Source organism: Physeter macrocephalus, chromosome 9 (genome assembly GCF_002837175.3).
Source record: "Physeter macrocephalus isolate SW-GA chromosome 9, ASM283717v5, whole genome shotgun sequence".
NCBI classification, from domain to species: Eukaryota; Metazoa; Chordata; class Mammalia; order Artiodactyla; family Physeteridae; genus Physeter; species Physeter macrocephalus.
In genome coordinates, this window is record NC_041222.1 from 60,715,880 (window position 1) to 60,742,777 (window position 26,898).

The following is a 26,898-nucleotide window of genomic DNA, read 5'->3' on the forward strand; positions in this document are numbered from 1 at the left end:
CTTGTAAATCTGTATTTCAGAAACAGAAGAAAAAATAGATATTTCATCAAGATTTTCTAAGATTCCTTGATTAGGAAACTATCAAGATTTAGATTCCCTGCAAGATTTTAAGAAAACAGAATAGGAGTTTCTACAATGAAAGACATGACTTCTGTTTCATGTATTTGATGTGTTATTCATTCTCAAAACAAATTTTTTTGCGTACTGGTGTATAATAGCTTGCGAGCCAAACAGTCAAAGATCCCCATCCTCCTGGAGCTTATACTTTAGTGGAAGGACACAGACAAAAAATAAGCATAATAAATAAGTAAATTATGTGGTGTACTTGAAGGTCATTAAGTGTGAAGGAAAAAAGGAAAAGTTGAGAGGGTAAAAAGGAATCAGTAGTGGAAATTGCAATTTTGCATAGAAAAGTCAAGGTAGGTCTCATTGGGAAGGTGATATTTGAGCAAGACTTGATAGAGGTTGAGGTTAATTAGCCACCTGGAATCTGGGCTAAGAAAATTCCAGGCAGAAGGGATAGATAACGCATGTGTCCTAAAGTGAGTGTATTCCTGGAGTGTTCAAGGTGTAGTGGGAATCCAGTGTGGCTGGAACCAAGGGCGTAAGGAAGACAGAAGGAGATGATGTGTCCAGATCTTGACCCCTGTCTGTGATGAGGGTTTTGGCTTTTAATCTGAGTGAAGTGACGAGCCATGGCAGAGTTGTAGCTGACATGTGACACAATCTGCTTTCTGCTTTAATAAAGTCATTCTGGCTGCTCTGACAGAAGTCTCTTGGAAAGCAAAGGTAGAAGAAGGAAGATCAGTTAGGAGACTATTGTAATAGTGCAGGCAAGACATGATGGTGGCTTGACCGAGTTTGTGGTCAGATTCTGTATACTTTTGTGTATAGAACCAGCATTTCCTGATGTATTGGATGTGGAAGTCAAGGATCATTCCAAGGCAGTGGTTCTCAAAGTGTGGTCACCAAACCAGAAATATCAGCATCACTGGGGAACCTGTTAAAAATGCAAATTCCTTTACCGCCCCCCCCCCCCAAATCTACTGAATCAGAAACTCTGGAGCAGAGGTCCCCAACCTTTTTGGCACCAGGGACCAGTTTCGTGGAAGACAGTTTTTCCATGGGGGTTGCGGGGCAGAGGGGTATGGTTCAGGCTGTAATGCAAGTGATGGGGAGCAGCAGATGAAGCTTCGCTCACTCGCCCACTACTCACCTCCTGCTGTGCGGCACGTTTCCCCTGCTCTGGAGGATGGGGCCCTAATAATCTGGTATTTTGATCAAGCCCTCCGGGTGATTCTGATGCACACTCCAGTGTAAGAACCTCTGCTTTAAGATTTGGGGCCTGAAAAGGATGGAATTGGCATTGACTGGGATGGTAAAGGCTGCAGAGGAAACAAATTTTGGGGGGGAAGGAGGGGATTGGGAATTCAAGTTTGGACATGATGAGTTTGTGATATCTTAGACATCCAGATGGTGAGGAAGCAGTTGTATATATGAGACTGGAGTTCAGGAGAAGGGAGTCTGAGTTGGAAATAGAAATTGAAACATTATGTTTCTGAGAACAAAATATCATATTTGATTGGATTGCATCAGTGGATAATTACTGTTTAGTAGTCTCAGCTTAACTTCAAATAAAAGAGGCAGAAAGCCAAGTAGTAAAGCCAAAATATATAAAAGAAGTGTCTACTTATGTGCTGAGATTTGCGAACTTTAGGGTGTATATTTTTCAGAGCTTCCATCTATTGTGCAGGAGTCTTTTATGGTAATCTTTTCCCATTTTACCATCAGACCATTGAGGGTTTCTAATATTCTGAGGGTAAAACTTAGCACTAATAAAATTTTCTAAAGTCATCAAGTAGCTGATAAATTTCCATATATGTTTTCATCATGGAGTAGCAATCTCAAATTTCTGGAGGATAGAATAGACACCTTATTAAGCAATTATAATTTTGTTTTCTTGCACAGTAATTTTTATGGAGGGTGAGTGATTAGGACAGGATGGAGGGGAGAGACGGAATTTGGAGGAACAGTTACGAGATAGGGAAATGCAGTGTGAAGGATAGGTTTCTTCACTTACTACAGTTCAAGTGGTCACCTAAATATAATTTCCAGTATTTTCTTGATACTATCAGGTATTAATAATGACTTTATAAATAAAACCAAAGAATCAGAATATGGCATCTCTACCATGGCACTCATATAATAATTTCAATGAAACAGCAAAATTAGGAGAAAAGGCCAACCACCGAATATTTAAGGATAGAGGTAGGGCAGAAGGGTATCCCTCGGGGAGGAAAATGTCATCTTTACAAAGAGAAAAAGTTACGTTTCTCCTGACCCTGAATCTATATTTTTTCAGAACCATTTTAAAAGCCTTTCTGATGCTACCAGCCTTAGCTGCTGAGATTATAATCTTCTACATTTCACCCAGTGAGTAAACTCTGGGAAGCTTGACCCTCTTTTGTCCCACAGTGTAACCTGATCCACCTGTCATCATCAGGGGACATCTGGGATCCATCTTATCTTTCCCACTGGCTAGTTAATTAACCAGAAAATGTTTTGAATTGGATTCATTTATGGCAGAACTCCATGGACTTTATGAATTATAATGGGAGTACATTAAAGGTCAGCTTTTATTTTTGTGCTTTTAAAGAAGAAAACTCTGACACGGTTGGGATTGAGTGCTTTAAAATTGGAGAGAAAAAGTATTATATTGTATTAAATGGCTAAATGCAGTAATTCATGGGATCATCTGACTATGTTAAATAAAATATTTTTTTTTCAGAGTGAGGAAGCCCTAGCTCAGTAGCCTGACACAGAGTTGTCAATCGTCAGGCATTACAGTTAGTTGGAAATAGACAGAAGGCCAAGAAATGCATTCCTTTGCTCTCTCTTGCTCTGTTTCTACTGGACAGTGTTTCTGGCTGAAAGCTGGGGGTCTTGAGTCCAGAGCATCTTTCCCACACCATTTTTTTTTTGCCAGGTTCTTGGTGGGGGATGTGTTTAGTTCAAATAGCTATGAGAATTTTCAGCAATTTTATTTGTCTTCATCATTAGTACCTATGAGATATTTCAAAGATGATGCCCAGGATAGGATGTTAAATATTTTTCAAAGCAGTTAGGTCATCAGTTTCTAAATCTAACTTTTAGGAGGATCAAGAACTATAGTGTTTTCATGCATCAAATTATAATTCAAAACTAAAAACGTTATACATGATGAATCTCTATACAAGTAAGAGTTATTGTAATTATTATTGTGATACTTGTGGGACAAGAAACTATGATGACTTTGCTTGAGTTTCCACTCCTTCAGCTGGGTGATTCCAGATGCATCAGGAGTTCAGTGAGTGTCTTGAACTATGCTTGAGATGTTTGGGGTTCAACAAAAGAAGCGTTTGCCAAATCCATCTTCCCTTAATTTTTAAACATGTGTATTTCAAGGGAAATTTGATTCATATGTTTCTGATTCATTTACACTTAAATCATGAAAATGTTATTTTGTAAGAGCGATTTGATGTCCAAGAAGCTTTCTGAACCTGTTTTATAAGCCCTCTTAAGTCCTTTTTCTTAAAACAGGAAGTTGCATTTTGCCAAGTACAAATAAACTCAAACATTAAGAAGGTTCAGGTTCAGTTTCCAACTCTGAACTCCAGGTTTTAAGTGCATTCTCAATTTAGCAAAATATATATTCCCACCCCTACAGAAGTAGGGGCAGGAGGAAAAACCATAGTGATAAAAGTGAGTAAAGGTGTTCGCAAGCATTATTATTCTCAGAGACATTTCTCTGGTTGTGAACGTTTATAAAACCTATAGCAGGTGTTCTCAGAGCTAGTAGATATAGGTGAATGGCAAACAGGAACATGTGTCTGCCTGTTGATTCTCTGTGATGTGTTTAAATATGTCTACTTTTTTGTCACTGAAAAGAAAACCAAAAAGTCTTAATAGTTTAGCTTCACTTTTTAGTAATTTTACTTTTGACTGACTCAGTCTTATTTATTTTAGTAAAGGTGGGAAGACTCAACACATTTTGTTGAACAGAGGGGACTCATAAGAGATTCTGTAGGAGTTTTATGTCTGTACTAAGATGATGTAACATCAATTTAAAAATGTAATTGACACTCCTTTCTTGCAACTGGATAAATGCAGAAAAGTATCTCAGGTTCATCCTCAAAGGTCTCTTAATTATATATTATCCTTCTTACTTAATGCAGAGGTGATTCAACCTGATCCTGAAATTCCCTTATAGCTGATTCACTTTTATTTATAGAAAAAAAAGGTAAAAGTAATTATGAGGGAAGTTTGGGACCATTCTAAACAGTTTGCTCAGTATTCTGCTTTATTGAGTCCACTTCAGTGTTTCTTCTGTACTACTGAGTAATCAGCTGACTCTTGGAATGACAGGGATTATGCAACTGAAAATACTTTATTTTAAAATTATTAATTAAACTATCAGTTCAACTGTGGAAGCCCCCGTGCAGCAGCCACCAGGGAAACATGTTAATCATAGAAAGCTCGTTTTATTAAACTTGCTAAACAAGGGGAAGAAGCACCTTGACGGTCTGTAGTTTCTCAGATGGGGGAATTTAGGGAAGAAGACTTGTAGAGTTTGGGGCTGTAGTTAATCACAGGGTTATTTCAGGACAGAAGCTAGTAAATGAGGTCTCATTGGAGAATGGTAGGATTTGTAAGCTGGGCAAGTTGTGGTCTTGCCTTTGGAACATAAGTTCATGAATAATTAATGTTAAATTTGTTTGTGTTCTTATCTTGGAACACATCGTCTGAAAGGAGATGGGGTTAAAACATTTGAGTTCAGATAGTTTGTGTTGCATCATACAATTTACCTGTTTTGTGATTTATAGCATAGGTTTGCAGATTGTGAGTTTTGTTTTATTTCTTACAACAAACAACTAACTATCACAACAAAGTGTAACACACTTATTGACTGGTTTAATGATATTTAAATTTTTTTCAGACGGTATTCAAAATCACTTAAGCCTTGTTGGGTACCCATGTATACTTTATTTATTTAAAGAATAAATAAATTTTATTCTTTTCCTTTAGTACTACATGTTATTCACTCTGAGAACATATATGATACTAACAATAAAATGCCTTTCAGAATTTATATTGTATTCTGAGCTAGTTTAATTTCAACTGAAATAAGTAATTGTTTTGCCTAGGAAGAATTAATGCTTTCTGAAATAGTAAAGCCTTATGTGCTACTTAATAGTGACACTGAAATTTGAGGAAAGAGTCAGGATTTCATTTTATAAAATAGCATAATGTTATTCTCACAATGTTTATTTAAATGTAAATAGATTTTCAGAGGAAGAAACCTTGTAAAAGAGAACTCTTAAAAGTGATAATGTAGCAATCAGGAACTGCCAAAAGGCCACATGAAAATTCATTAAGATAAAAAATTTTACTAAAAGGCTTCCCTGTCATTAATATCCATCCTTGTAGATGGATATTCTACAATCTTCCATAATAAATCCTAATCTGAATGCATGTACAATAAAATAGACCTACTTATCAAACAGCTTCTCCAAGGGATAGGTGATATTTGTCTTTTTAAAATTAAATCATAATTGTTTTCACTAAAGTTTATCATTTATTAGATAATAGCCATGGTTAGTTATGGTTTTACATTTTAAAATTCCATTTATAAAATATACATGTAAAACATTCTTGTTTTCTGCTGGTCTCAGCCAGTGTGATTTCAAATTCAGAGACTTTCCTAATTCTCCAACAACACTTTCTCTTCAGTGGCTTCATTAAATAATCACAGTAATAGCTACCATGTACTGTCTTCCTTGTGCCAGTATTTGGCCAACAAAAGCTCATGAAATTCTCACTATGACCTTGAGAGCTGAGTATTATCATTGCCTCTGTTCTAAACACAAGGAAACGTAGGCCCATAGAAACCCACCCTATTGCATCCAACTCCCATCTGAGGAGGAAGTCCAAAACATTCAGTCATGCTGCCTGAAGCTAAAGAAATTCAGGTGTAAATGCTGTTTTCTCTATTTTGGTCTCCATGTTTAATTCTGGATACTGTGTGGCCTAAGTATACTGTTTTAGAAAAAACTCACAAACAACCCCACAAAAAATTTTTGAACAAAATCATCACAACTTTTTGCTCCTAGTTGCTAAAATAACATTTTGTCATAGCTTTGGGTATCAGAACTGAAAATGACAGTGATACTTTTAACTAACCCCGTGACTATACTCAGTTCTACTTAAATTACAAGGAAACAAAAATGATATTACAATGTGGAGGGAATCCATGGACAAATAAACATCTTTGAGAAAATATATTTCAAGGTGGTTACTTTCCCAACTAGTATCCGTCAGATCTATTTCAAGCTGGTTTCTTTCCCATTTCACTTCTGTCAGAAAATATATTTCAAGGTGATGACTTTTCTCAAATCTCTACCTTCTGAGGGCCAAATAATCATATAACCTTTCAGATGCTATGGGAGGGTCCATCTGTAATGACAGAACATTTGCTTTGTTTCCTAAGACCTGGAGCACATAGCTGCTCTAGTTTTCTGTTTGAGGCTGTTCTCCTAACCTGTGCTTCTCCCTTCCCTCTTTTTCTTCTCCAGGACTGCCCACCAGAAGCAGGTGATTTCCGAGCGCAGCAGTGCTCAGCTCATAATGATGTCAAGCACCATGGCCAGTTTTATGAATGGCTTCCTGTGTCTAACGACCCCGACAACCCATGTTCCCTCAAGTGCCAGGCCAAAGGAACAGCCCTAGTTGTTGAACTTGCACCTAAAGTCTTAGATGGGACTCGCTGCTACACAGAATCTTTGGATATGTGCATCAGTGGTTTGTGCCAAGTAAGTGCTGGCTTCTTTTCATTCTATTTTTCCAGAGGGTTTTGTGTCAGTAGCTTTTGTGTAGTCCTGCTATCTGAATCAGTGTTACTTTTTCTAGAGTTTACAAATGATGACCCATTTGAAAATTGAGGTTCAGCTTCAGTTAAAACTACAAGAGCTGTATGTTAAGGAAAAGTGGACTAGAGTTGCTTCTTTCCTTTGAGTCTCACTTCAATATAGAAGAACCAAAATTCTTCAATATTGTGTATCATTTTTGTACTAGACTCTGAAATTACCTCTACCTTGGTTGTCCCTGAAATAATTTGGGGGGGGTGGTATGTGTGTATCTGTATTCAGAGGCATCAACTTTCGTTTACTTAGAGCTTCAGAATCGCTCAGGTGAGATTGGCTCTAAAATCTCCACGTACACTGTACGAGAACTTGTTGCTTCTCTATCATGACTACAGTTATGCTGAAAATTTAGACAAATTGTAGGAAAAAGCATGGCAGTGTCAACTAGGTCGAATTCAGCCAGGTAAATCTTTAACAGGGAGAGCAAAGAGATTTGATTTCTGGTATCAGTTTTTCAGTGTCTACTTTAGGTGGGGAGTTAGTAAGGTGAGGGAGAGTTAATATGTTTGCCATCTTGATTTCAAAGTCTGTGCTTTGGATTAGGATGACCAGCCTAGATTTTGGAGCAAGCAGTTGCTACAGTTTCCTGTGTCCTATACTTGACCATTATACTTTTAAATTTCACATAGTAGACAATTTGAGAATCTTTGCCTCTCCCAAGAAGACATTGGTTGAAATTTTTCTCTCTTCAGAATTTCTGATATCACAACTAGCCATAAAAGAATAAACTTAAAATGTGTTTCAGTAATTTGTTGTTTGTTTCAAATTCACATGTTTATTTAAAAGCTAAATCTGTTTTCAGATGTAAAAGGAATAGCTGTAGTGTGAATGACTGCAAGAGGTATGAGACGTCCTACAAGGTTCTGTGTAGATGAGAGAGAGATAGACATACTAAACCTTCATGAGGTCTAGAATCATGAGACAAATAAATTGTGACAATTCCAAGCACTTCTTAGATAGGAGGATGGAGTGATGTTTACATATCTGTAACTATTTTACTATTTTAAAGCTAGGAAAGGCCTAAGAGGTGATCTAATCAACATCCTAAAAAGCAGTATATTTGAATCTTTTGTGATACTTGGTATTTGCTTCCTGCTCTAGAACTCTCAGTGGTGTTGAGATGTAATTATGGAATCTACAAAAGCTATGGGAATGACAGAGAATTGTAAAGCAAATATATATACAGAAAGGGACTATGTTGTAGGGAACAGCAAATAAACATAATAATAATTTCTTATGTATGTGTAGTGTTTGAACAAAGAAAGACAGATTTCCATTTTGTAAATGAGAAAAAACCAGGGACCAGAAAAGTTGTGTGATTTTCTGAAAGTTATATGGTTGGTCATGGAAGAAATGGGATTAAATTTCAGGTTCCCTGATATCTAGTCCAGAGTCATGGGTACTAGATTATACTGATGAATGAACCAAAATAAACAAGATTGGCCAGCAAATTAGGTTTCATTTGTTTCTGCTGCATGCGAATTCAATGTGGCCTCTTTTTTTCCTAGACTAACCCCGCCAGCTGGCTTCATGTACCTTGGCAACTCAAGCAAGAATAATCATGCCTCCTCAACTTAGATTCTTATAAGTGTGACCTGTTAGATGTGGGGACAAATAAATTAGAGAAAATTAAATTAGAGAATATCTGAATAGAATGGTGACGTACATAGAAATTGTTATTAGTTATTATTCTTTTCTTTATTTATTTGTCTTGTTAGAGGCAATAGTAAGATAAAGGGATGGAAGAGTTCAGATTGCATTTAGATTCTAACAAGTAGTTTGGCCAGAGAGCAGGATACCCCCCAGGTGCTCAGCAAGGAGAGAGAGAGGTGTTTGGGGAGAAAAATCATGGTGTCTTGAAAATGGCAGACAAGACCATGATCAGCAGTGGGTGGCCAAGAAAGAGTTTTAGTGGAGAATAGACATAACCCTAGCTCTGCTTTAGAAAGATGAATATAGCTGCAGTTACAAGATGCTTGAAGTGGAGCTAGGACCACTTACAGGACCCTGGAGGCAAAGAGACCAGCTGAAAAGGAGGCTCTTAGAGCAGCCAAGGTGAGGAGAAGCATGAACCTTGGGCCAGGCCAGTGACAGTGGGAACATAAAGGAAACGATGTCTAAAACCAAGAAGGAGTTTTCATTTGGACTATAACCAGAGCAGGGGGATAGTTGTTAAAAAAAAAAAAAAAATCAAATTAATCATGCTCAGGGAATCAAAAACTACCACTTAATATGAATTTGTAAGTGATATCATTTTTAGATCCTTGCTACCATTACCATAATGGCCTTTTTTTATGATTAAAAACTACTTGACTTTTAAAAAGGAGGGAAGGAACAGAAAGAGAGCAATGTGAGAGAAAGACAGCAAGGTGAGAGAGGAATATGATAGAAGTTTTCCCAAATGGATAACAATCTTAAAGATTTACTTGGCTTTGCCAATAATAAGTTTGACATTATCAAAACAATTTTAAAAATTTTCTTATCCACAAAAAAATGATAGACGAATAATGATGGAATACTTAAATGCAGTATATACTTTTTCAGAAGAACAAGAGTGAGGTTAGTCAACAAAAGAAAAGCACTCACTGCTACCTTGAAAGAGTGGACAGGGGCTTCCCTGGTGGCGCAGTGGTTGCGCGTCCGCCTGCGATGCAGGGGAACCGGGTTCGCGCCCCGGTCTGGGAGGATCCCGCATGCCGCGGAGCGGCTGGGCCCGTGAGCCATGGCCGCTGGGCCTGCGCGTCCGGAGCCTGTGCTCCGCAACGGGAGAGGCCACAGCAGAGGGAGGCCCGCATACCACAAAAAAAAAAAAAAAAAAAAAATGTAATCAAATCCAAATATAATAAAAACAACAACAAAGTAATGAAAACAATGGGAGGTGATTATTCTATTTCAGAAGGTAAATACGTATATTAGATAGAGCTTCATCTTCCTTGTTTTTGTGCCTTATAGAAAGGTCTCACCTAAGCTAAGCTACTTTCAAGGAATAAGGCTATCACACAAAGTCTAAAGTTGGTATTAAAAAAATCTTGTAGCTCTGAGAAGAGAATTATTTATACAGTTGAGCATCCAAAAAGAAGTTATATCCAGCCTCTCTGCTCTGTATTTCTTTTCTCTGAGCTAATGTACACGTATAGATGTATATGCTCCTTCTTTTTACTTTTCTGATGCTGTTAACATAAAGCCATCTATTGTTTTAAATGAGTTTATACATTATATCCCTTTGTTATTTTCTGGCATGTCAAAAAGTGGACTTGGGACTGACCCTATATGTAAAGTGAGAGAAGGAGAAGAAACAAGGTTTTTGTTTTGTTTTGTTTTTGCGGTACACGGGCCTCTCACTGCTGCGGCCTCTCCCGTTGCGGAGCGTAATAGTAGTAGTAATAATAATAATAATAAAATATCCTCCATTTTTTAGTAACTACCATATCTAGGCACTTTACATATATTTTTACAAATATTTACAACTCTGCATATTAGGTGGCATTATCCTCATTTCACAGATGAAGGACTGAGGCTCAGGTATATTATAGGACTCGCTCAGAAGTACCCAGCCCTGACTCCAAAGCCCCTATTCTTCCTAGTGAGGCTAGCTGGACAGAGGCAGTGTGATGTTGAGTACTGGTCCCCAAACTTGACTGCCCTCCAGAATCCCTTGGAGAGCTCTTAAAAGATACGACTCTTAGGCCCATCCTCCAGAAATTCAGGTTTATCCATTTGATGTTTTTAAAACACTCTCCCTTTGACCCTAGTGTTTGGCCAGATTTATGAACCACTCGCTGATTAGTAAGCAGATAGCATTTAAAGTCACAAGATACAGATTACAATCTGGATTTTCTTTAATGATCTGTGTAATCTTGATCAAGTTGCTTACCCTTCCTAAATTCTATTTTTACTCTGCAAAATAAGATTATCTCACAGACTGCAGAGCAGCAAGTGAGATAAGTCATGTGAAATGCTTAATAAACTGTCAAGTGCTGTGGAAAAGTGGAGTACCCTGAACATTTTGTATTGCAAAATATATTAATGTAGTGGTTCCCTGTGTGGAACTTTATAACCCTGTAACAATTCAAAAAAGTTTATAGAATGAGATAAAGTAACCTACTTCTTATTCTGCTAAGAACATTCAAAAAGAAAAGGAGACCTTCTATCATGTACTTTCACCATCCTTTCATAAATGAAGTTTTAATAACAAGAAAGCAATAAGAACCTGATTTCAGAATGAAGGAATGAAGGACAAACCTTTAAATTGAATATCATTTGCCTTATGAGAAAGTTACTACCCTGTACTTATTTTTCTTTCTTTCTCCAGAGCACAGAAATTGTTACTAAGAGTGAAAGCAATACCTTTGAGATCATCTAGTCCAGCCCTGAGAAATATTGCTGCGCTAGGTTATGCGATTTTCCCGGGATATTCCAGCTAGTTAATGGCAGACTAGAGGTCAGAGAATGTCACTGTTTATCAGCATTTTTTAACTATGCCCCCTGTGTTATTTCTTCAGCCTCTCCCACAGGCCAAAACCTTGTCCAGCTTTAATTCTGTCATTTACACATGGAGACAATAGGTTTAGTGAATGTCTTTTCAAACCACATCCTCCCCTTGACATCCCCACTAGAATCTGAGCATTGTCCCCAAGGGGTAGTTGTGTTGATGTGTCTCCCCACCTTACATCTCAGACTGAGAAACACTGGGATTTTTATTTGCTCATTACCATTCTAGACTAGATGAAGTTGGGGATAAAGCAGAGCCAGGAAGGCAATTTGTCATCCATGAAGAGTTTAAGAGCGAATGCTCTGGAGTCATAATGCCTGGGTTTGAATCTAAGCTCCACCACTCATTAATGTATGACTTTGAGCAAGTTCTTGAGGCTCAGTTTCCTTATCTGCAAAATGAGGATAATATCTGGAGCTACCTGATAGGATTGCCGTGAGGGTTAAGTGATCAACTGCATTTGAAGTGCTTACTGTGAGCTTGATCAGTACTAGCTTGTGGTAGGAGTAGTACTCAAATTATTTCTTTGACTTTTCCCTCTTTATGGCCTTTGTGAATGCATGGTTTGAAGTGGTTATACATGCTAAAGGGGATCCTGACGTCCCAGCGAATGAACAGACCTTCTGTTAATTTCCTATTGCACCGTTCTTTGCTAATAGCTCCATGCTGCACCATTATCAACTCCCGATCCAGGGCAGTGAATTGCGTCCTGTACAGAGTTAATGAGCCATTGCAAATAGGATCAGCTCTATTAGTGCTGCTGTTATTCATTTATTTTCATTATCCAAATTACCCTATTTATATTTGTTATAAAGCACAAAGCCTGTTTCTGTTTTAAATATTAAAAAAGAGTAGCATAAATTTACAGATAGAACATGTGCTGCTGTTAAAAATAATTTTGAGGTTATTTTGAAGTCAAATACAGAAAAGTGTGTTTTATTTTCATAATTAATGAAATTCATCAGTTGTTACCTAACATACATACATCAAAAGACAAAGTGCAATTATAAGCCAGCTCTTTTTTAGTGAATCTGCATATTTATAGTACTGCATAGTGCTGTGTCAGAAAACAAGGCATTTCAAAAAGGAAAAGGTGAATTCCTTTCCAGTAATGCCTTATATAATGTTGCTGTAAAATGAATAATACAACAAAGAAATAAGCAATAAATTGGATCATGGAGTTTTGAGGTTTATACTGTGGACACCAAAATGAACCACAGTTCTAACAAAGAAGTTCTTTACGTTTTTAATAATTCCTATGGTGAGTAGTTTGAAATGAATTGAATGGAATGCTTATTTCTCCATCTCTGTCTGTGACCTAAGTCACTACTATCAAATGTCTACCAGGTATTCTAAAGGTAGTGATGTCAGAAACACGGACTTGGCTGTTTTTCCCTCTGTGTTTTGTAATCTAATTCCACATGGAAGCATGGCGTTGCTTCGGAGATTTAATGCATCATCTTTCTTTTTCTCCCCTTTGTGTGACACAGTAAAGATGAAATGAACTGCTTTACTGCCTACTAGTTGAATTTTAACAAATTACTTAGTTTCTGAACATTGTTTATCTGTTCTCCCGATAATCTGGTGGGTACTGAGCTTACAGAGTTAAATATCATCCCTCAGGAATGGTACCTTTGTAGGGCTATTGTGAAAAATTCAGTTTGTTTGTTTGTTTAATAAATATTTACTTAAGAATTAGCAGTATGCTAGATCCTGGAAATACATGAATGGACAGGGAAAAAAACACAGTCCCTGTCCTCCCTGAACTGACACTCTAAGGGGAGATGAGCCAAATGTAAAGGAAAGTATACTATTACCCCTATACTGTATTCGCCTAACCGTGAACAGGAGTTTACAGTGAAAACAGGAATTTCCTTTCTAAAATACAGATCTGACTTCATTTCTTATCCGCCTGAATCATTTCAATTGCATTCTATCACCATCAGGATAAAGAAAGCCCAAATTTCTTTACATGGTAGCTTTCTTTACTGGGTGGCTTGAAACAAGAGAAATTTATTCTCCCACAATTCTAGAGACTAAAAGTCCAAAATCAATGTATCATCAGAGTGATGCTTCCTCTGAGGCTCTGAGTATAACCTCTCTTTGCCTCTTCATAACTTCTAGTGGTGGCTGTCAATCTATGCCTACATCTTCACGTGGCCTCCTCCCCTCTGGGTCTGTGTATGTCTCTGTCTTTACATGGCATTTTTCTCCCAACGTCTCTGTTTTCTCTTCTTATGAGGACACCAGTAATATTGGCTTCTGGCCAGTTGTAATTGAGTATGACCTCATCTTTTTTTTAAAAAATTTATTTATTTTTGGCTGCATTGGATCTTCATTGCTACACACAGGCTTTCTTTAGTTGCATCGAGCAGGAGCTACTCTTTGTCGTGGTGTGCGGGCTTCTCATTGCGGTGGCTTCTCTTGTTGCAGAGCACAGGCTCTAGGAGCACGGGCTTCAGTAGTTGTGGCATGCGGGCTCAGTAGTTGTGGCTCACGGGCTCTAGAGCACAGGCTCAGTAGTTGCGGTGCATAGGCTTAGTTGCTCCGTGGCATGTGGGATCTTCCTGAACCAGGGCTCGAATCTGCCTGCCAATGCTCGTGTCCCCTGCATTGGCAGGCAGATTCTTAACCACTGTGCCACCAGGGAAGCCCGAGTATGACCTCATCTTAACTTGATTATATCTGCAAAGATCTATTTCCAAATAAGATCACACTCACAGGCACTGGGGGTTATAACTTCAACATATCTTTTTTGGGGGACACACTGCAACCCACAATAGCACACATCCCAGTTTATTTGTACATAGTACAAACATATTCATATATACATACATGTATATATATACATATAATTTTGAATCGTTTGTAGGAGCCAGAGTGGGAGAAATTTAGACTGTCATAAGTGGAAGGAATATTTGACCAAACATGGAATCAAGAAATGCTCAGAGGAAGAGGTAGCTGGAAAGACCTAACTTGCACCTAGAATTGAAGAAGGAGAGTGAAGAAATAAAGGGCTAGAGAGGTTGTCAGGACCTGTGTCATGAGGAGCTAGATAAGCCATATTAAGAAGCTTGGGGTTTGTAATATTGAGAGACAAAGAGTGCCAGTGAAGTAATTCAAGCAGATGCAAGATAAAGTGAGACATGTATTTTAGGAAGAGTGCTCTATCTGCATTGAGGGCAATGGATTAGAAAGGACCCAAAACTGGTAGTGGGAATAAAAGGGGAGATTTCAAAACAAATCAGGAGAATAGAGTCCCTGGACTTGGTGACTGGTGAAATATAATAGGAGAGAAAATTTGAGAGTTGAAGACAATGCTCTGGTTTCTAGTTTGAGCAAAGCATGTTGCTGCTGTTCACTGGGGTGTAGAACATAAGAGAAGGGCCAGGCATTGGTTTGGGGCAGTACGAGGGATGAGGAGATACTGTATGTATAGCACACTGTCTGCCATGTGATTGTCACTCAGTGAATTCATATCCTTTCTTCCTCCCTCTTACGTCTTCTTAAGTGAATGGTGTGATTCCATCAAGTTGGTACGGTCACTGTCCTGTTTATGTATGATTAAAAATTTGTCAGGTTAACCTTTTCTGTGATCACATGCTAGTTAGTTAACAAGTCAACTTAAGCGTTTGTCACTTTTAGGAAAAACTGAAGTCAAATGACTGTAGTTCCTTAAGGTATCGTCTCTATTTGAATAGCTAAGAGATAGAGAAAGTGACACTCCGTAGGGATTCATTCATCTCAAACTATCTCCTTCCTGCCACCCCACTTGGGTCCTTTATTTATTCATGTATCATCTCTACTCATGGAAAGGATTTCTTTGCCATATGAGAATGTTTTTCACCTTGATATTCAATTTGTGGGACAGAAACCCTTCTTTTTTAAAATTTTATAACTTTATTTTTTGTGCTCTTTTGTTTTTTAAATAAGCACTTTTACAGTTTTATTGTTTAACATATGTCACACACACAGATACATAAATGCTTCTTTCTATAACTTTCACAGACAAACTTTTTGAAAGTTATATCTATTTAATTTTTCCTTTGAAATTCAGTGTGCACTGGGAAAGACAAAATCATGGATCTTGTTTTCCCAAAGAGATTCAGTGAAGTAGATGAAGGCAGTGTGGATCTAATTTAGAAAAAAACTTTCAAATGTTTTTATTTTTCGTGCTGTATAGTTTGCAGAGTGCACCACGCATATCACCGTGTGCTTCTTGTACCAATTTTGGGGAATATCTTTATTATTTCCATCTTATAAATGAGATTTAGGCTCACAGAAGGTCATACAACTAGAAAAAGGCAAAGCTACAATTCAAATCCTATTATTTCCATTATATGTCACCTTTCCTCTGAGAAGATATTTTAATAATGAAGCAGAGTATCAGTAAGCACACATCTTTGTTAATAGGGGTATGAGTATGTGTAGCTGAGTCAGGGAACTCTGGCCTCGGAATTCTGTGTTCTATTAAATGAAAGTTCCACCAAGATCTGGCAGCTTTCTTGGTTCATCCTATGATGCTTTGTCTCATGAATGAGTTTTTGGGACACTTGTTTGTAGAAATAATGAACAGGCTAAATTTTACCAAATCATCTTTAATATTGTTTCAGCACTGTTAGTAACTACAAAGTTTGGATTTCCCCAAATTACCCTCACTTCTTATACTAACTTCAAGTTCAGGGCTCCTCAAGACTACTCTTAGGTTTGATAATTCACTGGGGCACACAGAACTCACTGAAAGCTGAGTTGTACTGTTGTACTCAGTTACAGTTTATTACAGCAAAAGGATACTGATTAAAATCAGCCAAGGAAAGAGGTACCTACAGCAGGGTCCAGGGGAGTTCAAGTGCAGACCTTCCAATTGTCCTCTCCTGGAAGAGTGGTGTGGATGGCACCTACTTCTCCCAGCAATAGTGTGTGACAATATGTACGGACTACTGCCAACCAGGAAAACTCACCCAAGCCTTGGTATCCACAGTTTTTATTGAGGCTTCATCACATAGACTTGGTTGAGCACCCGCATGGCTGACCTTCGTCTCTAGCCCCTCCAGAGGTTGAGCTGATACCATGAGGCCCAAAGCCCTCATCCTAAATCACATTGTTAGCCTGGACTCTCTGGCATGGCCCAAGGCCCTAGACAAGCAAAGATACTCTTACTGGTCAGTGACAAGAGTTTAGAAATTGCCTCCCAGGAGCCAAGGGCAAAGGCCAGGCCTCTCCTTGAGCAAAGTATATCCCTTACCACACAGTACCTTTTTGAAGCTATTTATTCATTCAGTTAATATTTAATGCTTACTATTGGGCATTAGGCTATCCCCTGGGGTATGTAGCAGTGAATAGGACTCAAGCCCTCCCCTCAAGGAGTCCATAGCCTCAGTTTTAGTAGCTAAAGAAAAAATAGTGCCCAATTTTTCCCTCATTTACTGTCCCTAACTTTGGAGAATCACCTTATTACCTATGAGAAGATTCCATGAGAATTACCACAACATTCACACCAACTAGCCGTTCTTTTTGTGTGGGTATGACTCTTGACTCTTGTTGCAGAATGGTGCAGCTGCTTTGGAAGAGAGCCTGGCAGTTCCTCAAAATGTTAAACATAGAGTTACCGTGTGAACCGGCAATTCCACTCCTAGGTATATACCTAAGAGAAATGAAAGCATATGTCCACCAAAAAAACTGTACTCAGATGTTTATAGCAGCAGTATTCATAATAGCCAAAAAGCAGAAACAACCCAAATGTGGATCAACTAATGAATGGATAGATGAAATGTGGTCTAATCATACTATGGAATATTATTCCACAATAAAAACGAATGAAATGCTGATACATGCTATAACATAAATGAACCTGCAAAACATTATGCTAAGTGAGATAAGCCAGTCACAAAAGATTACATAGTCTATAATTCCGTTTATATGAAATGTCCGGGATAGGCAAATCTGTAGAAACAAAAAGTGAATTAGTGGTCGCCTGAAGCTGGGACTTGGAGTAGAATGGGGTGGGAGGGTGACTGCTGACGGGCACGGGGTTTCTTTTGGGAGTGATGAAAACATGCTAAACAGATTTTGGTGATGTTTTCACAATTCTGTGAACATAGTAAAACCATTGAATTCTACACTTTGAACGGGTGAATTTTAGGGTATGTGAATTATATCTCCAGAAAAAAGGTGTTTTTAAAATGTAGTATAAAGATTCAAAAGTCTGTACACTAAATCTAAAGGTTGTGTTAGCTGTGAGTGACCTGATCTCACTCTTTGACACAGTTAATATGACTAACCCATTAATCTAAGTGGGTGTCCCCTTCATTTGTTATGGTTGCAAGAAGTCATTTAGAACCGTTAAGTATTTCTACACATTAAAACTCATTTGGAAACCAACACATCGTTAATATGTTAAAATGAATGGATAGTGATATCAGGCCGGAAGTTGAACATCTTTCAACCTTGGGGGGGTGCGCGGAATAAGTTTGGATTTGAGAAGATCTTTAGTAAATTCTCAATAAAGCATTATGCATTTAGCTACACTATAGATTAACTCTGGTACTTCATTCATTGAGTGACTTCAGAGAAGACAGTTTTGAAACTGAAAAGGGAATTTGACATCTTGCAGTTGAATCATTCCATTTTACGTTTGAGGTCCAGATAAATTCAGTTTTTGAAATAGTACCGCCACGTGGTCTGGAGTTAGGCTCTCTGGGGCTATGAAAGTACATGTCATCATCCCTGTCTTCAAGAAGCTCCCAGTCTGTGGGTGATGTGGCTGAAACCCAAATAACGATAATCAGCAGTGGCATGAGATGGGAGGAAGAGCTTCAGTTTGGCACTGGGGCAGATCCAGGTTTGAAGTCTGACTTCCAAATTTCCTCTCTGTGTGATCATGGGCTAATTCAGTAGGTTAATTAAGCCTCATTTCTCATCAAAAGTAGAGGTAACGATACCTAATATTAGTAATAATAGCTAATTTTTATTGAGCACTGGCAGTCTGCCATACACCGTGCGGTGTTAGCATTTAACATGTTACCCCCTTTAATCCTCACGTGAACCGACACGTGGTTATGTTTTAACCATTTTTACAGTGGAGGGAAATGATGCTTAGAGAGATTAAGTACTGTTGATTCATTCATTCAGTAAATATTTATCGAGCATTTACTAATGCTGGGCATTATGCTAAACCCTAGGGTTGCAGCTGGACGTCCAGGATGCAGTGGGATCAGGTAGGAGGAGCATTTAGAAGGAGCACTGTAATTCAGTTCTGGGCAGGTAGGAAGGTTTTGTGTCTCAGGTCACCCTCCTCCCTAACATTCACAGGCCTTCAGTGAGACTCCACAGAGGAACTGATATTCCTTCCTATCTCTTGCACCCATTTTTCATCTTGTTTCCTTTGTCTTATATTTATTTTCCTAATCAACTAGCCCATTAGATTGAGACCTCCTTACTGGCAGAGACTGTATTCTACTTACTCCTCTTTAGTTTCTTTATATTGAGTTACTCAACTTAAGACTGTTGCATGGAATGATCAACGAATCAATAAATCTCTCTGTTGACTATTTTTGTCTTTTGATAAACGCGTCATCTCTAAATCATGTAAATTATTCATCCTAAATGCCTTTTTTATCTTTTAATTTGTTCGGGCCTTGTTCTCATTTCCTTCAGGCTGTGAAACAAAGTCCATTTATGTGTTTCACCTTTTTTGTTTTATGATACTAGGCTAGAAGTAATTTAGAATCTGAGGCCTCCTGCGATCTCCTCTTTATTTACCATGGCTTAGGAGATGGCTCAGATCTACCCAGAACTTTCTCCATCAAGATATCTGTTGGTTTGCTTAGTATATCAACCAGATTCTCTGGATGAGCTCTCACTGCTGATGCCATTAGATCCTTCCTGGGATTAAACTCACAAAATGCTAAGTTTCCAAAGGCCATAAATATCAATCAGGATTCCAGTGTGATGTAGTTTCTTTCCCAACTGTATATTAGAAAACGGCTCTGGAGATTGTTTACTTCTGCAGGATATTCCATGGGTAAATTAGATGATCTTTAGACATAATTTTAATTACTCCAGCTCTCACCGTAATTAATATGGTTATCAATGTTTGGGCCATAAAATGCTGGACTTCCCCAAAACTTGAAATGCAAGGTTTAAGTATATCAGAAATTTGAAAGATTTGAAACTTTGCCTTAAGTTTAAAAGAAATGTTTTAAATTTCTTTAAAAGTAGAATTGGGGAAGCCTTTTTGAAATTGGGTATTTTAAGACACTTCATATAATTATTTGTAATGTTAAAAATTAAATCTGAATATGAAAGGCAATTAGTAAGTAATTATCCTTTGGCTGATTGGCATATTTGAAGGCAATATCAAGTTAGGTAAAGGGATAATTTTTTTTTTTTATGTTGTAGCTACTTTAATTGTCAAAAGCCTTAGTAAAAACAATTTAAAGCATCAGGTACCTTCCAGATTTTGAGTCATGAACATAACTTTACCCAAATTTTATCACACTCATGGTTGCCAGAGACTCTCTTGGAACATTCCTAGGAAGGGCCGCTTGCCAGCATCAGGAAAATCCACCCAAGCACCTAAAATCAGTGTAATAAAGCCCCCCTGTCCTTTCTATTGCCTCTTCAGTTGGACTGCCCCTGAGGAATTCAAATCAAGAAGGAACAAAGTGTTATTGCTGTGGGCTAACTACCTGTGATCCAAGAGAACACTTAAGAATCTGCGAAGTCTAGAGAGAAAGGCAAGAAATTATCTGTGTGGTTAATAGCACACAGAGACCAAGACAAATTCAGAGGCCTCAGGAGATATGTTGAATCTCTATGTAAAGCTAATCATGAAACAATGGCTTTGAAAAGGACCTTGGAGATCACCAACTGAGGCTCCTCCTTGTAATTCTGAAGACACAGAACATCGGAGCACGTAGCATGTGACTTACCCAAGGTCTCCCAACTAGCAAGTAACCCAGCCAAGAAGACTCAGACCTAAGTCTTCCGGCTCCAAATCCAGTGCTCTTTAATTTGTATTACGTGAAAACACTTTTCATATGTGTGTTTTTCAAGAACATTTAGAGTTTAAAGTATTTTCTTTTGATTTGGATTATTTATTCATTTTGTTAGTCTTTTTCACCATTACTAAGTGCATTTCACTCCCTCAGCTAAATTTCCCTCCTGTATGGCCAAATTGTCACAGGACATTCCATTCACTTAAAACTAGTTGTGCTATAAAAGAAAATACAAGTGGAAAACTTTGCCAACAATAAACATTCTAAAAAACTTAATGCGCACCACGTTCATTCCAGCAGAGATGCCAACTGCAACCCCACGGCACCTGCAAGCTGTAGCAACCACTCAGTGGCCAGGAGCTGGTGGCTGGCTAGTCCCATGAGCACTTCAGTTTACAGTTGCACTTGCATACCAGTTTAGAGTCTTTGCCAGCCGAATTATGGGTGATTTTTAAAAAAACAAACAGATATTTCAGAGGAAGGGGAGGGGGGTAGGGAAGCTTGGGAAAAAGTGGCGAGAGTCACATTAAAATGAAAGAACGCAGCCAGTGTTTTGTTTCCCCAAGTTCTCAACTCTTCTTGACCTCTGTGTCCTCTGGGATTCCCCTGGTGGGGGAGGAATTCCTCCCATTGGATGACTCTCAGCTTCTACGGCAGAAACCTCAGTATCACTGTTGATTGGCAGGAAGATGGTTAATTTCTTGATTCATCCATCCGGGCAACAGTCTTTTATTGAGCAACACAATATAATGTCTGTGCAGCCATTTCCACTCTTGATTTTACGTGACCTGAGCTAGAGATAAAAGGTTTTTTCTTTTTCTTTTTCTTCTTTTGAATAGGAATAGCAAGGATACCCTTTGCTTGGGTAAAGGATATAATTTGGTTAGTTAGGGCAAAGACACACTCAGTGGTGAAGCGGGTGCAGCTCTCCTGGCACCTGACTTTCCCATCCCCAAGGTGGGCCCAGGGACGGGCATACGTGGCAAGTGCTGAGGGGACGAGGGCTGAGAAGGGGCAAGGTCCCACCAGGCCAGAGGAGCTGAGTCTCTTCATCCACGTGGTTTTTTTTTCAGTCCAGAGAAATATTTTTACGGTTGTTTGAAACGCGCTGTCTTAGGCAGTGTATATGTAGGATGGTTTTATCAAGGCTATGTCGGTCCAGCCTATTTCCAAGTATTCTCCAAGTTTCTCCTTATAATTTGGCAAATAGTCTTCTTCACTTTCTCCCCAGATGGTTTTCATGGCTCTAAAGCAGATGTTGGAAACGAGTAACCAAATATATCCCACTGACAACTTTTGTTTGGTACACATAGTGTGGTTTTGTGGAAATTTGAATTGGTTGCCAGGATTTACATACACTACCTCCAATAAAAATCCCAATTCACAGCATAGCTTTTAAAAAAATCGGATGTGCTACATTTGGCCTGTGCCCCAGCATGGCAACCGTTTGACAGAACTGAATAGTTGCTGAGACCTCCAGATGGTGCCAACACTTTCAAGCCTCCTTTGTTACCCACCTAGCCTGGACTCTGTAGCTGTTTGCATTCCTGACCCTTCCCCAAAGTGTACGTAGGCTAGATATTTCTCAAAGGAAAGAGAAAGAGTCAAAATCATCATCACAATTATGATAAGAGTAATAAAATAGGGCTTCCCTGGTGGCGCAGTGGTTGAGGGTCTGCCTGCCGATGCAGGGGACGCGGGTTCATGCCCCGGTCCGGGAAGATCCCACATGCGGCAGAGCGGCTGGGCCCGTGAGCCATGGCCGCTGAGCCTGCGCGTCCGGAGCCTGTGCTCCGCAATGGGAGAGGCCACAACAGTGAGAGGCCCGCGTACCGCAAAAAAAAAAAAAAAAAAAAGTAATAAAATAATCCACCGTACCGCAAACAAAAAAAAAAAAAAAAAAAAAAAAGTAATAAAATAATCCACCTCATACCCTGAGCACTAATCATGCCAGACGCTATGCCAAGCACTTGGCATACCATTTAAACTTCACAGGAACACTTTCTAGAGCCCCAAAGTTTAATTTGCTGGTCCAAGGTCCTACAGCTTGTGAGTTGCTTAGCTGGGATTTGAACTTAGTCTGTTGGACTCTAGAGCCTGTGCTTTTCTTTTTATCATACTCCCTCTCAGAATCACTCCTCCCTCCCAAATAACCCTTGCTGAATCTCAGGCTTATAAGAATCTACAACTGGATGCTAAGAATTGGGTAGTCTATCGGCCACTGGTTTTCTAGTTTCTTTCAGGAAGAAGAAAAAGGAAAACTTGGTGATGTCTCTTCTGCTCACATCTTATCCTCCAGCTGAGGGACAGCTCTAGGTATTAAGGCACACAGCCATTCTCCTGGGTAAAAGGAACTCTTGTCATCATGTATTCTAAGTCAATCTGAAGCCACATGAAAGGCTTTTTAAAACACATTGGAATATCAATGTGTTGTAAGGAGCAACTATTGAAATTTTTAAAAAATCTTAAGATGTGTAAACACAAGATCGTAACCTGTGCAGGTAGTTCTTTTTAAAGGAAAAAAATTAAGCGTCTTTTTCTTGGAATGAAATATCTTACTTAGGTTACCTTCCTTTCCCTTCATTCCAGGCATATACTATCTTTAAAGCCTACTGCTCTTCAAATCCAGAATATTATATATTTTCTATTGCTTTCCTTTGTCATATTCTCCTTCACTTCGCTTCTTCTAGATTTCTCAAAACCTTAAAATAATTCTGTTGGTTTCACCTTCTCCCTTTAAAAACACTGAAAATATATACATCTTACAATTAGCCCCAGGGTGGGAAAATTAAACGCCCCTCCTGGCAAAATACATATGCTCGATGTTAAGATTCTTTTGGTTACAAGCAATAGAAATGTACTGTGTTCAACCTACGTTCAAAAGGGAGGATTGGCCTTCCCTGGTGGCGCAGTGGTTGGGAGCCCGCCTGCCGATGCAGGGGACGCGGGTTCGTGCCCCGGTCTGGGAGGATCCCACATGCCGCGGGGCGGCTGGGCCCGTGAGCCATGGCCGCTGGGCCTGCGCGTCCGGAGCCTGTGCTCCGCAACGGGAGAGGCCACGGCAGTGAGAGGCCCGGGTACCGAAAAAAAAAAAAAAAAAAGGGATGATTATTGAAAGGATAGGGATCAGTAACAGGAACATCAACTGTTTGTTAGGAAAAACACTCATTGGTGACTGGAAGCATAGAGCAAGCTGGAGGGCCAGGCTTTGGGAAGCACAGGAACCCCGGCAGGTTTGAGTCCTCAGCCACACATATGTGTATATCTGGCAAAAGGTAACTTAGCTGCAACCATATCCTGTCTCTTTCTGTCTCCAGTCAGTTTTCAAATTCCCAGGGAAGACAATCTGGCCTAGTCTAGGTGTCTCTACTATGGCACTGGTTAGCCATGACCAGGGGATGGAGCAACTAACACAGCCATGGCCACTGGGAACGTCTTAGGGATGCTCTACATGACTGTGATTATTGTAACTTTTAATTGTCTTACATGTTTATATCTAAATCAGGCTTCCATCTACAAAAAAAGATTTCAGTGTGCGTAGCTTTTGTGAAATATGGTAAAAGACAGAGGGCTCTTAGAATTTTTAACAGTCCAGCATTACAGTTGTCTAGAAATTCAGTTTGAGAAGTAGCTCAGATCTTTTTCTGTAATGGGAAATAACTTATTAATAAGGCAATAATTTTGCAAGTCGCGTTAACATTCTATCGCCTTTAGGATTATTAGTCATTGTAACAGTGCACTGCAGTGTGGACTCATGCGTAAGGAATGTCTTCCTGCTTAAGAAATGGATATGATTTTGCTGCTGCCTATGGGAGAATAGTTACACCTTGAATCATTCTTCTCTTCCCTGGACAGTGAGGTACATCTTCCATCCATTGGTGGTTGAGTCTAATGGGCTGGAAATGCTCAGAAGTTAACACTGATAGACCAGCCGTGGAGACCCCTGTCTTGGTTCACACTAAACTCTTTTTCTGCTAGAACAAGATGAACTTTCTGCTGCAAACATGAGCCTTCTCTCTTCTTCAGCCAAAAGTTCACCAGGGTTCAAACAGTGTCTTAATGGATTCCAGCAAGAATTTCATGGGGCTGTAAGAAAGAAGTTTCTGGTTTGCAGCCAAAATGAATGTGTCTAGCACAGTACCAGCCCTGGAAACAGGACCCACCTAGATTCAAACCCCAGACCAGCCTTCGAAGTCTGCTTCCGATTTGGGAAGGGGGGTGGGGGACTTGGCAGGCTGCCTTTATTGTTCCAAGGTATGGCTGCCATTCTTTAATTCACAGCTCACAGCTCACCTCTTCCATCAACCCTTCCTGGACTAATGAGAAAGCAGCCCCATCTGTACCCCAAATCTAGTACAGAAGACCCTTTTATTTCTCCCATTCAAACACAAAGAGACAGGCAATTCTCAGTTGTCCATATTGATAAAGGAGTATGCTCCCGTAGATGATCTGTTACTAGATGTGGTCTGTCAAGACCTTTCTTCCTCACGGAGAGGTGTATGTGGCACATGGAGATAAGTAGGTTGGGCACTGAGAAGCAGCAGGGCTAGAAAGCTGGCTAAGGGCGCAACCAACGTGTTTGTGAATGGTGGATTCTCTCTGAATTTTTGTGTGTGTGTGTGTAGTATGCGGGCCTCTCACTGCCGTGGCCTCTCCCGTTGCGGAGCACAGGCTCCGGACGCGCAGGCTCAGCGGCCATGGCTCACGGGCCCAGCCGCTCCGCGGCGTGTGGGATCTTCCCGGACCGGGGCGCGGACCCGCGTCCCCTGCATCGGCAGGCGGACTCTCAACCACGGCGCCACCAGGGAAGCCCTCTCTCTGAATTTTTGATACTTATTCTGAACAATCCTATTTTTCTTCCTTGGATCAGCAGGCAACTTTTGAGAGGGCAAATCACATCATTTGAATAATGAATAATCATTTTTAATGTAAAATGAGAGTTCCACATTTGAGTTTTAAAGAACAGTAGAGAATGATTTTTAAAACACATATTAGCATCCACTTCCTTTTTCATGTCTTTAACTTCCATAGATGTATTTGTTGTTGTAATTAATAGTAATAAGAACTGCTCCTATTAGTGAACTCTGAGAGCTCTACCTTCTTACAGTGAATCTTCACAACAGCTTTCGGAGGTGTGATTTGATTGGTACCATTTTACAGAAGAAGAAACCAAGGCATAAGAGATGCAGTAACATGGACAAGGTCAATAAGTAACAGAGCTTGTGTTCAAATTCAGATCCACTGGGCTCCAAAGCAGTTACACTACCCCATCCCATCCCAAATGATACCACACTATACTATACTGCACTTCACAATGTAGTGTGGTTAGGTCCATATAAAGCTTGCTCAGTGGTAGAACAGGGGATGCAAACACATGGGACTTTGTCCGTGTACAGATAGAAGGAGGCCATAGGACGAGCTGAAGTTAAAGTCATCAACAACAACAAAAAACATCATAGCATATGTTTATTTGTATGTATGTGCGTCTTTACCCCATTGCATCTATGTGCTCCTTGTGTTAATTAGTTATGTCTGTTGCTTGCCTACCACCTATTCTTTTTTTGTTGTGATAAAATAAACATAACATAAAATTTAGCATTTTAACTATTTTTAGTTACACAGTTCACTGACATTAAGTACATATACATTATTGTGTAACCATCACCATCATCCAGCTCTAGAACCTTTTCATCTTCCCAGACTGAAACTCCATACCCATTACACAATAACTCCTCCTCTCAGCCCCTGATAACTACATTTCTACTTTCTGTAGAAATTTCTCTGAATTTGACTCTTTTGTGTACCTCATATAATTGGAATCATACAACAGTTGTCATTTTCTGTCTTGTTTATTTCACTTAGCATAATGTTTTCAAGGTTGATCCCTGTTGTATGATGTGTCAAAATTTCATTCCCCCTTTTTTTTTTTAACATCTTTGTTGGAGTATGATTGCTTTACAATGGTATGTTAGTTTCTGCTTTATAACAAAGTGAATCAGGTATACATATACGTATATCCCCATATCTCCTCCCTCTTGCAACTCCCTCCCACCCTTCCTATCCCACCCCTCTAGGTGGTCACAAAGCACCGAGCTAATCTCCCTGTACTACGTGGCTGCTTCCCACTAGCTACCTGTTTTACATGTGGTAGTGTATATATTTCCATGCCACTCTCTCACTTCGTCCCAGCTCCCATTCCCCATCCCCGTGTCCTCAAGTCCATTCCCTATGTCTGCGTCTTTATTCCTGTCCTGCCCCTAGGGTCTTCAAACCTTTTGTGTTTTTTTTTTTAGATTCCATATATATGTGTTAGCATACCATATTTGTTTTACTCTTTCTGACTTACTTCACTCTGTATGACAGACTCTAGGTCCATCCACCTCACTACAAATAACTCAATTTCGTTTCTTTTTATGGCTGAGTAATATTCCATTGTATATATGTGCCA

The 26,898-nt window shown here is 39.3% G+C and overlaps 1 protein-coding gene across 1 annotated transcript in view; it reads left to right on the forward strand.

Annotated features, from left to right (window-relative positions):
* ADAMTSL1 (ADAMTS like 1) overlaps positions 1-26,898 on the forward strand; it is a 475,524-nt gene that overhangs the window by 96,750 nt on the left and 351,876 nt on the right. The window contains exon 4 of the mRNA XM_024126824.3: positions 6,612-6,848. Coding sequence (XP_023982592.1) covers positions 6,612-6,848 — 237 coding nt within the window. The remainder of the gene's footprint in view (positions 1-6,611; positions 6,849-26,898) is intronic.